This window comes from Talpa europaea, assembly GCF_964194135.1.
Source record: "Talpa europaea genome assembly, chromosome: 11".
Classification (NCBI taxonomy): domain Eukaryota; kingdom Metazoa; phylum Chordata; class Mammalia; order Eulipotyphla; family Talpidae; genus Talpa; species Talpa europaea.
In genome coordinates, this window is record NC_140078.1 from 36913088 (window position 1) to 36929932 (window position 16845).

Sequence of the window (16845 nt, forward strand, 5' to 3'; positions counted from 1 at the left end):
TTTCCTTGCTTTCCTTGGCCATCAGTACCCAATCCAGTAAATCTCATTTTTTAAAAGATTTATTTATTTATTTATACAAGCACTGGGTACAGTCAGAAGCGCAGGAGGGTGAGAGAATTCACCAGAGCCAGAGCGGGGAACAGAACAGGCAGACTGATGAGATACACTGCTGAGGGGAGCAGCGGGTGGCAGGAGAGGTCTGTGCACCATGTGGGACCCTCGTTGGTGGCTGGGATCGAACCGGCGCTGCAGAGGCTGCGGGCAGCTTTGCATCCCAGCGCTCAACTGCTGTGCCACCAGGGGAGGCCCTAAATCCCATTTTGATTTATTGACAGGAGTTTAATAATCTAATATCTTAATATTTTTTAAATGAAATGAAAACTTCTCTCAAAAGGTCTGATAACTTGAACAAAAGTTACCAGATTCTTTATAAATATTTTTGTTTTGGGAAAAAATATTTCAATTTTGAATTTTTACTTTTCCCTCGATACAGGATTCTAGTATAATTGACTTCTACCCTGAAGATTTTGCTATTGATTTGAATGGAAAGAAATATGCATGGCAAGGTAAACTACAGATTTTATCCCTTTTTGTTAAAATATTATACTCATTTTCGTAAAACTGTAAACCTACATGATTTATGGTATGAAAGAATTTCTGTTAGAGATTTTTAAAGAATTACATACGAAAATTTGATATTTCTATTTACCCCAAACTAGTAATGATTAATAGTAATTTTAATGGTAACATTTAGATAGGTAGTAAAGGTAGTTACACCTATTTAGATAGGTAGTAAAGGTAGTAAATAGACAGGTAGTAACATTTAGATAGGTAGTAAAGAAGGTTGAAATACATTAGTCATTCTATCTTTTGTTTTCTTTGTGATTAGTTAATGAGACATGGGACTTGCTCCTTCCAGTCAGTAACTCATTGATACCCAGCAAGGTTGCTGAGGCATGAGGAAACATGACAAGATCTATGTGAAAATTTGCTTATATTCCATGGAAGATTTTGAAATAATGTGTTAGAAATTTGGTTTAAATACTTGACATTTATCATTACTGAAAGTTTATTTCTTATTTGTTATTTTTTTACTCCTTTTCACAGATTTTGTAAAAATGGCAATATGAAATTAGTACTAAATTTAATACACTATTTACCAATAAACAAATGTTTGATAATGACTGAATATAAACATAATAAAGGAGTCTCTCACACATAAAACTTGTTTCATACCAGAGCCCCTTTCAGCAAATCATTCTAACCTTTTTCTTCCACCATATATTTTTCTAGGGTAAGGACATTTGGTAAAACCATGCTTTCATTCTTTTACTTGAGTGTTATCTGGCATACAGATGATCAGTAAAACAACTCAAAGAAAATTGGGGGCAAAGGGGGTAAATAATAATCTACAAATTGAAAATCATTTGATGATGTTTTAGGGTTGAATTTTGGCTTATGTAGTAACAAGTTTCATATTTAATGGAGTGATTATAGGAAATGTAACCCATTGATTGGTATTATGTAAGTATTGTGTTCTGTAGTCATTTTATTATATGTAGATGTATTTGACTCTTAGTTGCTTTTGAGGCATTTTGTGAAGTACAGTTTGATTAAAGTTGAGGGAAGAAGAGGAGGCATGGGAGAATGGGAGGGCGGTAAAAAGAAATTTCTCCATATCGTGACCAACCTTAATTTTCAGGTAGGTTTTTTTTTGGTTTTTTTTTTTTTTGGCTTGTTTTTTGTACAACTCATCTTAATGGATATGAGGTGGCATGTTACTGTTTTTATTATTTACATTGCCTTAATAATTAGTGATCTTTAACTTTTTTAATGTATTTATTGACTTTTTTTTAAACTTTATAAAAAAAATTGCTTTTATTGGGGATGAATCACCAAAGCAAAGCAATCTCTATTAATACTCTCCCAAATTACTTTATTCATATTTAGCATTATATTTGTTGTAGGCATAAAAATAATGATTCTATATTTGTACATATTGTGAAAGTGGCTACCACATATGGATATGTGTAAATCTTGTTTTTACCCAATATGGAGTAAATCTTTCTAGCATCTATCACTGTACATAGTTGCAAAATTTTTTTTCTTGTGATGTGAACCTTTACAATCTTCTCCTTTATCAAAGCTTTCATACCATGTGCAATATGGTGTTATTAGTCATAATCTTCATACTTTATGTTGTACAGTATGTGTTTGTTGGCTGTTTCTTTATCTTCTTCATCTTCTAGGTCCTTTGCCCATTTTTTTTTTAAAGACTTATTTATGCATACAAGAACTGGGGTACAGCCCAGAGGTGTGAGGATTCACCACAGAGTGGGGAACAGAACAGGCAGATTGACTGAAATGCACTGCTGAGGGGAGCAGCAAGCGAGTCAGGAGAGGTCTGCTGCACCATGTGGGTTGCTCCCTAGCCGGGGATCGAACTTGTGCTGCAGTGTCTGCAGATAGCCTCATAGGTTGTGTCTTAACCCCTTGCACCACCAGGGAGGCCCCCCATTTTTTAATTGAATTTGTTGCTGCTGTATTTTAGGAACTCTTTTTAATATATTAACACTAACTTCTTATCAGATATATGACCTGCATCCATTTTTTTTTCCATTCCATGTCTTTTTATATACAGATTTTAACTTTGGTATAATTTAGTTTATCTGTTTTGTTGTTGCCTGTGCTTTTAGTGTCATAACCAAGAAATTGTCAAATCCCATGTCATGAAGCTTGCCCACTTTATTTTCTCCTAAGAGTTTTATAATTTTAACTCTTACATTTAAGTCTTTCATCTACTTTGAGATAATTTTTGCAGTATGATATAAGGGTCCAATTTCATTCTTTTTATGTAGATACCCATTGTCTCAGCACCATTTGTTGAAAAGACTACCCCTTTCCATTGAATGACACTCTTTGAAAATCATTTGACTGTGAGGGTTTTTTCTGGGTGCTCTATCCCTTTGTCAGTATGTGTTTTCTTAAGCCAGTGCGATAGTGTTTTAATTATGATAGCTTTCTCTAGTAAGTTGTGAAATCAGGAAGTGTGAGTCTTCCAACTTCATCCCTTTACAAAATTGTTTGGACTATTTGGGGTCCTTGGGATTCCAAATGAATTTTAGAATGACCCTAACCTCAGTTCTTTAGAATTTTGTATTTTATATAAATATTTTCATTAACTAGACTAGCAGGAACACACCTTTCCTGAGGTAAAATTTAATACTCACAGGTGATGTAACTATTTCTCCATGTCTTTTAAACTTATTGAAAGTAATAATAATACTTAGTTATGTTCTTGCTTAAGTTGAGTACACCTTAAAGTGGTAGAAGATAACCGTGTGTCTGGGTATTTTTTCAATATTTATTGAACATGTATGCTTATATGTAATAATAGCAATATGGTGTTTTCATATTTCCTTTGTATATATAAGAAGAATATAGCAGTCATTTTGAGTTCTATATATTTTATATATGAACAGAGAATTTAAAGTAATCTGATCAAAGTCACACAGTGGTAGAGCTAATAAATGAAGCTGGAGAGTATGACTAAAACTCACGTCAACTCCCTATGTTTTCCTAATTATTACTTATACCTGTACTATCTCTGGGTTTTTGAGCATATTACAATGCTTGTAGTAGAATATATAAGTGCTCAGACAAAAGTAGCTGCTCTTATCATTTTTACCATCAGCTCACTCAAGCACTGCCATTTATCACATTTGTGTGTAAGGCATTCCTTCCTACCCTGGATGCTTTGTAATCATATTTCTGTCATTAGCTCTGCAAGTTGCTTATGAGTTGTAGTTAGCTTATGTAGTGGATAAAGTAGGAAAGAGTTGCTGATATTTTGTTTAGATACTAAATCTAATGTGTAAAAATGAAAGCTAGATAATGTAGTTTTTCATGGTATGAATTTTAAGTGTATGATTAAATAAAACTTGAACAACCCCTAAGATGTGTTCCATGTAAATATTTACTTGTCATTGAAATAGGCTGGCTCAGATAATACATGTTAATGTCTTAGAAGTCATTTAAAATTCACACTGGAACTTAGTTTCTTTATAATGTTAAAATACACATATTGCTGTAGAATTGAACATATTTTCTAACTTTGACGGTATGGTAATTGAATAATTAATGACAACGTGGGAAGCTTTTTTATCATCATTTTCAAGGGAATAATCATAAATTTATCAGTTTCGAGTGACACTAGTTTCAAAATTATCTCTATTCAGCATTTCTTTTTTGCTATTTTTCTTAAAATCTTTAATTAACCAAAATACTGTTTGTACTGTATACAGTAGAGGATATATATGCTTCAGTACCTGCATATATTTTTCTAGTAATAGATATTTTATTACTGATGTGCTGCTTTTAAAATTATGCATGTATATTCCAACTAAAACAATTACCTTAATTTTAGCACACTCAGGACAGTTTTCAGCTCGAGAATGAATAGCTACTATTCTTACATCCTCCTCCTAAGTTACTTAAGCAAATCTCTAAATATATATATATATATATATATATATATGTAAATTACTAGCTCTGAAAATATGAACAGTTTATTATGCAGTTTTAGAGCTAGAAAAGACATTCTTTTTAGTATTTTATAGATGAATGATTTCTTTTTACAATAAGAGAAACCGAAAGAAGTCTTAGAAAGATGAAAGGATAAGCTCAAGTCCTAGGAGATTAACAGACTTGCCCGAAGGCATCGTAGTAAGTAAAGCAGGAACATACTTTGGTGTCCAGGTGGCTGCTTATTCATTTAATTTAAATTTTTTATCACAGACTTAGGATTCAGCAGATATGGTTTTCTATATATGAGTCATTTTAAGAGTAGAAAATACGTACAATTTTTTTGTTCTATTACTACATGTGGAAAGTACTTACATATCTGAGCTTTGGTTAAATAGAATTCAGTTCTGTGTTTTTATATTAACAGAAATGTTTATTTGGCACTAATGATGTGTTGGAATTTAGATGTTCAAATAACTGAGGGGTTTGGTGTACATTTGTTTCCCCAGGGGTTGCACTGTTACCATTTGTGGATGAACGAAGACTTCGAGCTGCTCTAGAGGAGGTTTATCCAGATCTCACTCCAGAAGAGAGTAAGGATTGCTTATACTTCTTGGTCAATGTTGAGTCTGTGAATTACAGACTATATTTCCTTATAAAATAAAACTTGACCAGCCCACCCAACCCCCTGCCTCTTTTTTTTTTTTTTTTTTTTTGGCCTTTGTTAAATTTTCCCGCAGAGGGGACATAAATAATTTATCTTGCTTCTTTATAATAAAAATTAGCTTTACATCTTTAAAAATTATCCATAGTTAAATAGTAACTAAAACTTTTTAGTGTAAGTATTTTTCAGATGTATTATAAAGCAACACTTCAGGAATGTCCTATGTTTCTTATTTTTTGTATGTGCATACAAAAGCATTTTTTTGTGTTAGGAGATTATTTCTTCCTTTGCCATTCTTCCCTTTAGCCCTCCCCAAATAATAACTTTGCCTGAGAGTTTAGGTTGAAACAGAAACATTGCTGTCAGTGCTTAAATGAAATGTTATTTTGCACAATAAGACAAAAAGTGGCATTTTAATATTAATATTGACAGAAGCTGGATTATGTTGGAAAGTTTACTTAATTTGAATATAATAAGCTTATAGAAACCATTTTTCTCATATCCTTAGAATTATCTTTGTTGTGATACAATTTGTGTTTTCTCAGGGTCTGTTTATGTTTTTCTTATATCAAGAAATTGAGTTCAATACAAGGAGAAAATTTTGTTCCTTAGCTTGCAGTACTATATTAGAGTATATTTTAGTGACACTTTTTTCTGATAGTCTTTAATCTTTGAACCTTACTGTCAAAAGTTTTTATTTTACATACATACCAAACATGTAGGTCTTTTACTTGTAAATTATTTTTGTTACCCTTAGAACTTTTTTAACTGTAGATGATTCTTTTTGTTCACCCTCATAAACATTGTTCTTGCATATATAATTGTTTAATCTTTATTCTTTTCTTACTTTACCCCCAGCTAGAAGAAATAGTCTTGGAGGTGATGTTTTATTTGTGGGGAAACATCACCCACTCCACGACTTCATTTTAGAACTCTACCAGACAGGTTCCACAGAGGTATGGTCTCTTTTTCCATCATCAGGTGTTTTTAGACTAAGTTTTTGGTTACTCAGGAATGCATTTTTTTAAATTTTGGTAAATATAAACAAAATTTGCCATTTAACCATTTTTAAGTGAATAATTTGGTAGCATTAAAATCAATTCACAGTGTTGTACTACCATACTGCTATCAGTTTCCAAAACTTTTCTTTCCAAACAGAAACACTGTACTCTTTAAGCAATTGTTTCCTTTCTCCCTTCTCTTCTACTTCTGGTAACCTCTCTTCTACCTTTTTCTACCTTCTACCTCTATGAATTTGCCTATTTTGGTTCCCTCATATAAATGAATCATATAGTATTTATCCTCTTGCGTCTGGCTTATTTCAAGGTTCATCATGTTACGTAGCATATGTCAGAATTTCATTCTTTTTATGTCTGAATAATAATATACCATTGCTTGTGTAAACTATTGTTTTTTCTGTTCACCTGTTAATGGAAACTTAGGTTGTTTTCACCTTTTGACTATTTAAAATAGTGCTACTATGAACTTTTTTGTAAAAGTGTATGTTTGACTCTCTACTTTCCTTTTGGGGGGGGTAACTAATGAGGGGTGCATTTTTTCCATAGCCAGTAGATGTACCACCTGAACTATGCCATGGGATTCAAGGAAAGTTTTCTTTGGATGAAGTAGCCATTCTTCCAGATCAGTAAGTGTTCATTTGTGTATAATTGGGGTGTATAATTCGGGTGAGGAAGTTTAATTAGCATTTTTTTACCTGTTGCCTAAGTTTTATTTTATAGTAAAACTCAGGAAAAAAACAACAAAAAATGTGCTGAACTAAAAAGATCTTTTGGGTTGGACAGCTCCTCAGCCATTGTAGCTATGTAACTTTGTGAAGAGAATCTTAGGAGTCCCTAAAACTCTTCCCAGAGATCACAAGGTCAAAACTATTTTCATGTCAAAACAAAGATGATATTATTTGTTTTTCTTACTCTCTTTCATTCTTGCACGTCCAGAGGCAAACTATAGTATGATATTTCAAGAGATAGACATAACCAACATAAACAAAAGCACTCTTTTTGTGGTCCTCAATTTTTATAGAAGTGTAAAGTGGTTCTGAAATCAGAATTTAACAGTTGCTGTTCATAGTATCTAGGAAAAGAATTGCTGGTCATATCATATGTGTAATTTTATCTTTTCTAGTTATGCAAGGTGTTTATATAGTCACAGCAGTTTGTGAGATCTTGTTGCTCTACTCTTCTTGCAAGTTTAGAATAGTCACAACCTTAATTTTAGTTTGATTGTGCTTACTGGCATCTTACAATTTGCAGTTGCATTTCTCTGATTACTAATGAAATTGTATGCCACATAGTACATTTATTAACCATTTGGTTTTCCTCATTACCTATTTTCCATACCCCCAGTTTTGGTTTGTAGGTAATCTTTACAAATTTTAGTATAAGCCCTTTGTCCATAATTGTTTTCTGTAGATGAGTTTACAATAAGGGAAACAGTCCATTTTTAAAAATGTTAATGGTTATATCATTTTCTTTTGTTGGTACTTTTGATGATTTCTCTTTCCTAAAACCTGCCAAACATAACATCTTATTCCAACTATTTAAAACGTTACAATTGGCAAATAGATGGTTCTTCTCTTTGTTTTTCTTTAGAGTAGTATGTTCTCCTGTTCCCATGTTAAGGGATCTGACACAGAATGCTGCAATCAGGTAAGTCTTCCCAAAATTCATGGCATTAGCCCAGCACCCATCTCTGAACTTGCAAATAAGTTTCAAAAGATCTATGATTCACAAGGAAATGGCGACTATTATTCTACCAGTGCTTTGAGATTGGAGAGTCCCAATGTTACAAACTCTGAGCAGAACCTCTTGACTTTAAATTATGTATATTGTTAAGGGTACCGATTTAACAAGCTTTCTTCTCTGCTTTCTGGTTTCCCTGACAACCTAATTCTTCCTGGATTAGGAAACTGGGAGGTAGAAAGTAGGAATTTCTAGGAGTAGTTTGTTATATAGGAGCAAATAGACCGCTATACTCATTGACCCCCACAGCTTCACTGTCTGAGGCAGGTTATTTTAATTATATTTATAATTTTGTCCCTGCAGTATTTAAAAACAACTGTTTTGTACTTTATTTTGGTTAAGGTGAAATAGAATGTTTGTAGAAATTTTTATCAATAACTATACTTTAAAGGGGTAGTTTCTGCTATCTGGTAGACATTTATACTTCATTTCTTCAATAATAATGGAATTTTTCTGTGAAGAAGAAATGTAAAACATAACATGACTGTTTAAAATGAAAATCAAATTTTCTACTCATTTGTGTAACAGTTGTATATAATTACTAATCTTAATGGCAGAATTTATGTTATTGTTTTCTTCAGTCTATAGATGTGACACATTCTAGTCATTCAAGGATTTCCTAAAAGCTTACTTAAGTCTATTTCTGAATCTTCCTTTCCTACTCATTCTCATTATTTCTCTCACTCTCAGGAAATATTTTAGATTTTACTTATATTTCTTATTGTGAAGTGTGATTGTATATTTTCCTATATAACATTTTGCCAATGTTATGTTTAGATAATGTTCTAATGTTTATATTTCCTATATAATGTTGAGATAGCAACTACCATTCAAATGAAAGATATTTAAAGAAAACTAGTGAATTTGGAAAATCTGCCTATATTACTTGCTTTCATTTATCTTTACAAATAATTTGTCCCGGCTCTTTGTCTTTGAGATCTTTTGTTAAGGGTGGAGCTCAGAATTGTAAACCGTGCTTTCTGTGCCTGCCCATCACAGATCTGGTGTGGACAATGCCTGTTGACCCTGTGGTCTCTGGTTTGCAGCGATTCTTCAGGCCAGTTAATCCCACCAGTTCTCTCTTTGGATGGTTACATGTTTGCTTGTGCTCCTCAGTTTTTCTGCAGGTTTTTAAGGGCTTTCCTACACAGCCCTCTAGAAATAGTTAATACTACTTAACCTTCTAATTAGGACAGAGAGACTTGCCCAAGGGGCGAGTTAAAAAATGACAAATCCTGGAGTTTTTGTTTGTGATGATGTTAGTTGGTTAGTTCTGAGCCTGAAGGAGCCTTTCATATTATTTGGCATTCACTTTTGTTCACAAAATTATTAAATTTATATAATAAGCCCTGGATTGAAGTGCATATTAAGTTTATGTTGGAAATAACTTTACAATGGAATTGATTTAATTAGTTAATTTCGTATCGATTCCTGAAAGACCAAAGTTAACTTTTGCTTTGTACATTAATTTGCAGTGTTTTCTCTTAGGGTAATAACGAGATTGAGATCTATTTTGCTGCAATTTTTTGTTTGTTTCTGGCTTTGTGGATCCCAGTGGTTTTTTTGCTTTATAAGTGAAAACCTGAAAATACAGCTTCCAGTGCCAGTTATTAGGTATTTTTCTCTTTTGATTCTTATCGTTTCCCCTTTCTCTGAGTGTATCCAGTGTTCCTTTCCTTTCCTCAAGCTGAATTTAGGTGGATACTTTCCATCACATTTTTATCTGTAGTGTTGAGAAAATATAGAAGTTACTGAACATCCTTTAAGTTCATAAAAGGACCCTCAGATTGCAGTCATTTATTTGTGACCTAGGAAATTTTTTTCCCCAATTCTGATTCTATAAATCAACCATATTAGTTGCTGAATTTTGAACAGAACTGAGCTGTTTCCCTCAATTTCCTTCATGTTGATCTTCCTCCACCATTATAACTTGCTTAGATATAATACTTTTAGGACAGTTCTTGGATTTTGCTTTTTAAGACGAACTTTATACCTTTGAACTTAATACATGTATAGTCTAGCAATTAAAGTAAATTTATAATTGACCCTCTTTAAAATATTTGCTAAAGTGATTTCAGCAATAATGTGTATACCTGCAAATGAGTATCATTAGAAACAGCTCAATCTAATTTCATTCATAATAACAATGGACATGATCCCCTAATTCTTACATGAAAATTCTGCCTCATTATTAGGAGTTTTGGCTCTTGGAAGGGAAAATATAGACTAGAGTTCATGACAGAGCACACTGTGCTTTAACATTAAATTGTGCTCAGTATTTGTTAGCTATTTTAGCAAAATGAATTGTTCACAACAATGAATCTGTTAAAAATATTAATCACTTATAATTTGGCATTTTCTTTTTTTTATTTAGGTGTTTTTTTTTTCCCTCACCTCCACCAAAGCACCCATACCTATATCCATAGCCCATCTGTCTCCATGCCTCATCCCCTCCACCCTTTTCCCTATTTTCTCTGGTAACCAGTCTTTTTTGCTGAGTTCAGATTTGTATTTCTTCTATTGTTTGCATGTAATTGTTCTTTGGGTACTTATATTCTGCAGATCAATGAAACCATCTGATAGGTCTTTCACTTTTTTTTGAGTAATTTCACCTAACATAATCAACTCAAGGTCCAAGCCTTTGGACAGTCCTTTATTAACTTTAAATAGAAAAGCCTCTGCATATGATTTTAAAATTACAGAAAAATTATATTCCTGGTGTATCAGCACAATTTTCTGTTCATCTGGAGGAGTAAACAATGCACATACTGACATTTATATAAACACACCTCACTACATTTGTTTTACTCAGACTCAAGAGTTCCAAACTGTCTTCTTTATCCTTTGCCCCTTAACAGTTCTCTTTGCCAACCTCACCTTTCTATTATTGGGCCTGTGCACTGCTTACCCAGACTTAGGGGCCCATTATATGCTTTTACAACTCACTCTACATTACTTCCTATATCTATACCACTGTTCTAGAATAATTTTTTCTTTCCCATTATTTTTCATATCTGACTTTTCCCACTAAGACTAGTTTATACTCTCTTCTCCTGGATTTATTATAGTGGTCTCCAAGCTAATTTATTTGATTCTACCTTTTCTCCTACTGAATCTGCTGGTATATATAAGGCTTAGCTTTCCTAAACACTACCATCCCTCAGATCTTTGGTTACTCTGTAGTGCCAGGGAATTGCATCCTTTGTCTATTCAAGGCCTGTTGTAATTTGGTCCAGCCATAGCTCTGTGTCGGAATGCCTTCTTGCTACCCAGTTTGGTCCTTTTGATATCCCATTGACCTGTGCCTTCCTCCCATGGTCTGGAATGTCCTTTTGTAGCCTGCCTTTTGTTGCTTTTCTTCACTTTAAAAGATAATGTGTGTGTAATTTTAATGTTATTTTCATCAGTTGAATTGTCAATTTTTTCTTTTTCTCTCATAATACCTGAAAGGTTCGGCGCGGTGAAGAAAAGGAGAGCCAGGCTACATTTCTCAAAGGGAGGGAAAGTTTATTGCGCCCCGGGCGGACCTCACAGACCCAAGGCGGGGGTCAGTGGAGTCGCGCACATTGTTAGGGGGAAGCAGGGTTTTATAGGGTGAGGAGAGGTCAGGTGGGTAGTTGGGCTCCTACGGCGGGAAAAGTTTGTAGGGCAGGTAGAGGTTCTTTGTTTGAGAAGAGACTCGTGGGGGGAAGGGGGGGGGGCTCATTGCCTGAGTCCTCCAGGCAGGTATCTGCATTCCTGCCCCCCAGGTGGGCTTCCTGGTTGGCTCCTGCATTCAGGCCTCCTGTATGGACCTTTCAATACCTAGCATACTTTTAAACCCACATAAAAACTCAAATGTTCATAGTGTTCAAATCAGTGTTTGCCAAAGTCTTCTAAGAACCTACACTTCTTTCTTCAGAGGAGTGTTTCTCAAACTTCCTCTGTATGCCTTTGAATAAATTGGGCAACTGATAGAATGTTTTATATCAAGCAACTTCCTTAAAAAATGTGAATGTATGTGAAAGTGAACTTTTACTGTAACTGTTAAGTGTATATAAGGCATATGGTTACACATGGATAATTAGAAATCAGAAGGAAGAGGAGTATATGCAATCAGTAATAGACTTGATGATTGAAAACATTTGGGAGGGTTTTACTTTTCACTGCCTGTAATACTTCATGGACTCTGAACTAGTCACCCTCTTTTTATAGAATGTTAGAAAAGACAACTTAAGTTCTATAAACTCTTCTAGGTGTTTTCAAATATCAAGTTTATGAATCATGCAAATGTATCAGTTTGCATTGGTATGCTGATTTCACATTAATTATAGAATGTGTCAGGAAAAGGTAGAGTAAAGGTGAAATTTGGTATTCAGAATTCTCTGCTATCTTTATGAAGTGTGCTAGCATTCTCAAACAATCAGTATTAAAAGGGCATTTCTAGAGATAATTCTTAAAGTGAATAGACTGGTAAAAAAGGTATACATTGTATTCTGTTCACACTTTGCTAAGGTTATTTTCTTCTTACAAATATGGTTTAAAGTGCTACTTGTTGTTACAGGAATACAGTCCTGGTTTCCTTATTTTCAGCCAAACTAGGTTTTCTGTTTTTATTCATGTATTTTGTCCTCAGTGTGTTTATGAAGGCAGTTAGGTTCTTAGCTACTAGGCAGATTATCTACAAAGGCTACTCATGAATCAGTGCTGGCCTCGTGGAGAGAAGCTTATGCTCAAAGAAATAGCTAAAACTATTTCTGAGTCCAGCAAGATGGTGACACCGGGCCTGCCTTCTCCACATATCTACAACCAGATTACAACAGAGTAAATTCAACACCCCTGAAAGATAAACAGCCAGCCATTGCATATATCAAGAGGAGTGACATGGGGAGGAAGGAAAGGAAAAACTGTGACCGAACAGTGTTTAGAGCAATACTGGGTGGTATAATTGATGAGGGGTGGAGGGGGGTAGTGATAACTCTGTGGAAATCCTGCTTCTGTTGACTCAGAGCCATACCCACATCAAGGACTTTGGAGACCTGGCATTGACCTGGAGAAGTGGGTACATAGTTGGTGTACAGAACAAGCAGTGCACTATTAGAGAACTATTATAGTAAAGGTGCAGAGTGTTAATTACTGGCTTGATCTTGAGATTCCTAAACCTTTTTAAAAATAACAAAATGTCAAGCACTTAGGTTTCAAAAAATCAAATGGCTTGAATTCACCAAGTTAGAGGTATTGAGTGGCTGAGTTGATTGCAAATAAAGTCCTTCTGTGTTTGCAGGATGTTCATCTTACAACCAGACTTAGAATTAAAGGCTGGAAGACAATCCTACAGACAAAAGCCAATCAAAAAAAGGAACAAGCTATACTTACATCAGATAAAATAGATTTCCAATTTTAAAAGGTAATAAGAGAATGATGGATATTACATTATGATTAAGGACCTAATACAATAAGAAGAAATAACACTTATAAATGTATATATACACCAAACGATGAAACCCTACATTTCCAGAAGGCAGTTAATGATAGAACTGCAGAAAGAAATGACAAAAATAAAATAATAATAGGGGGTTTAATACACCTATGGATAGGTCAATAAGACAGACAATAAATAAGGGAACAACAATCTTAAATGAGGAACTAGAACAAATGTGCTTAACAGATATTCCACCCAAAAATTGCTTCATACATATTCTTTTCAAGTGCACATGAAATATTTTTAAGTATAAACCATATGTTGGGACACAAGTCAGTTGTCAATATAGCTATAAGATTGAATCATGCCATGTACTCATTCTGATCATAATGCCGTAAAGTAGACATCAATTGAGAGAGAGAGAGAAAGAGAAAAGAAACAGGAAGAACTATAAATACTTGGAGAGTAAGTAGTGTACTGCTTAATATCTATTGGATTAAAAAAGTAATGCAGAAATTTTAAAAATACCTCATGACAAATGAAAATAAGGATACAAACTATCAGAAATTATGAGATTTAGCATACTAGTCTTAAGAGAGATCATTACAATACAGTTCCACGTTAAGAAACAAAAAATCCCTAATATATAACGTTACACTTAACAAATTGAAAAAGAGTGACGACTAGTCCAACCACTATGGAGAGCTGTGTGGAGATTTCTGGACCTACTAAAGATAGATCTTCCATATGATCCAACAATTCCACTCCTAGGTATTTACCCAAATGACACAGAAGTGTTAATTCCAAAGGGCACCTGAACCCCTATGTTTATAGCAGCACTATTTACAATAGCTAAGCTATGGAAACAACCCAAATGCCCCAAAATAGATGACTGGATCAAGAAGATGTGGTACATATACACAATGGAATAGTACTCAGCAATCAAAAAAGATAAACACATGCAGTTTGCAGCAACATGGATGGAGCTGAAAGGGCTCATGCTCAGCGAAATAAGTCAGAAAGAAAAAGAAAAATACCAGATGTTCTCACTCATAGCAGGAATTTAGAAAACCTAAATAAGGGACCAGGAAAAAGACTAATTAGTACAAAGTAAAAATCAAAGTCAACAAGCAACTATAAACCAGTCACACTATGGGGGCGGGGCAAGGAGAGGAAGGATTAGGATCAAAATAGGGGGGGTGGTGCAATTGTATGGGGAATATAACCAAAATGAAAATGTATATACATTGTGCAAAAATGAAAAATGATGTAAGAATTACATAAAATAAAATATTATTAAAAAAAAAGAAAAAGTGACAAACAAGATCTTAGGTTAGTAGAAGGAATTGATAAAATTATGAGTGGAAATAAATGAAATCCGAAAAATAAATGGGTCATACAAAAGATTGATGAAACTAAAGGTTGGTTCTTTAAGAAGATAAAATTGATAAACCCTCAAGTTCACTAGCAAAAGATGAGAGAAAATAAATGAAATAGGAGAAAATATCACAGATGGCATGTAAATTCAAAGGATCATAAGAGGTTGCAACTATGCAACAGTAAATTCAGTAACCTTCAAGAAATTGATAACTTTCTAGAAAAATGTCATTTACCAAAGCTAAACCATCAATAAAGGAGAAATAAAGGAGTTGAATACACCAACCACAATATAGAATTTCAAACAGTAATCAGAAATCTACCTAAAACAAAACCCCAGGATGAGATGGCTTTATAAGTAAATTCTTTCAAACTTTTAAAGAACTTATACCCATCTTGCTCAAATTATTTCTTAAAATCCAAAAAAAGAGAATGCTTTAATACATTTTACAATGTAAACATTACCCTAATACCAAACCAGATAAAGCCAGTACAAGAAAAGAAAAACTGCAGACCAACATCCCTGTTGATTATTACTACAGAAATCCAGCATATTGTGCATTACAAGGATTATATGTCATGACCAAGTGGAATTTATCCCAGAGTTGCATGGATGGTTTAATATATGCAAATCTGTCAGTGTAAAACAGCACATCAACAAAAGATTTTTTTAAATCATATGGTAATATAGTTGCAGAGAAAGCATTTGATAAAATTCAGTACCCCTTTATGATAAAAATTCTAAACGAAATGGGAATAGACTGAACCTATCCCAATAAAGTAAATAGATGAGAGATCTACAACCAATATAAAACAATGGTGAAAAACTGGAAGCTTTCCCTTTAAGATCATGAACAAGACAAAAGAGCCCCACTGTCACTACTTCTGTTTAATTTTGTACCAGAAGTTTTAGTTAGGTAACAGGAAATAAAAGGAATCTGGGTAGGAAGAGAAGTGAAACTCATTATTTGCAGATGATCTGATATTCTGTAGAAAATCATACAAACTCCACTAAGAAGCTATTAGAAGCAAGTGAATACAGCAAAATAGGTACAGTCAACATACAAAAAATGGTTGCATTTTTATACACAGTGATTAAGGAAAATAAATAATTCCATTTAATTTGGCATCAAAAAAAGAACCAGATACCTAGGAATTAACTTAAAGAAGGAAGGGAAGAAATTTAAACAGTGAAAGCAACAAGATTTTATTAAAGGATTTAGATAGTGACATAAGGAGATGGGAAAGATACTCTGCTTATGGATGGGAAAAATCAATATAGTCAGAATAACTATTGTACCAAAAGTGATATATAAATTTAATCCCCATTAAAATACCATTAATGGGCCTCCCCGGTGGTGCAGCGGTTGAGCGCTGGGTTGCAAAGCTGCCCGCAGCCTCTGCAGAGCCAGTTTGATCCCCCGCTGCCAGACAAGGGTCCCACATGGAGCGCAGACCTCTCCTGCCGCCCACTGCTCCCTTCAGCAGTGTATTTCATCAGACTGCCTGTTCTGTTTCCCGCTCTGGCTCTGATGAATTCTTTCACTCTCCCGTGCTTCTGACTGTACCCAGTGCTTGTATAAATAAATAAATAAATCTTTAAAAAAAAACATTAATACTCTTCAAAGAAATGAACAAAAATATTAAAAATTATTTTGAACTACAAAAGACCTCAAAAAGAGAAAGAAATCTTTAGAAAGGAGAGAAATGGAGGCTTGCTACCTAACCTTAACATATACTATAAAGCAAGGGTAATTAAAAAAAAAATGTGGTATTGGAATAAAAATAATGCACATGCAGCAGTGGGACAGATTGCAAAGCCCACAAGTAAAGCCACATAATATATCTATACTTAATTCATGGTAAAGAAAACACAACCATGAAGTCAGGGAATGGAGAGTCTTTTTAAGAAATGGTGCTGGGAAAACTGGACAGCCGCATGTAAAAAGAATGAAGTTGGATTACTCCTAACTCCATGTGCAAAAATAAATGCTAAGTTGTTTAAGGGCTTAGATATAAGACACACAATAGTAAAGTACATAGAAAAATACATTGGTGTTGCATTCTATGTCATCAATAGTAAAAGATGTTTTTGGAGACTTAAACCCTATGGCTAGGAG

General features: G+C 34.0%; 1 protein-coding gene across 2 annotated transcripts in view; it reads left to right on the top strand.

Moving 5' to 3' along the window:
• XRN2 (5'-3' exoribonuclease 2) overlaps positions 1–16845 on the top strand; it is a gene marked incomplete at both ends in the record, with an annotated part of 80914 nt that overhangs the window by 37188 nt on the left and 26881 nt on the right. For both annotated transcript variants that reach the window (XM_084247190.1, XM_084247191.1), the window contains 5 exons: positions 494–566; positions 5034–5117; positions 6047–6144; positions 6754–6833; positions 7798–7854. In XM_084247190.1, coding sequence (XP_084103316.1) covers positions 494–566; positions 5034–5117; positions 6047–6144; positions 6754–6833; positions 7798–7854 — 392 coding nt within the window. The remainder of the gene's footprint in view (positions 1–493; positions 567–5033; positions 5118–6046; positions 6145–6753; positions 6834–7797; positions 7855–16845) is intronic.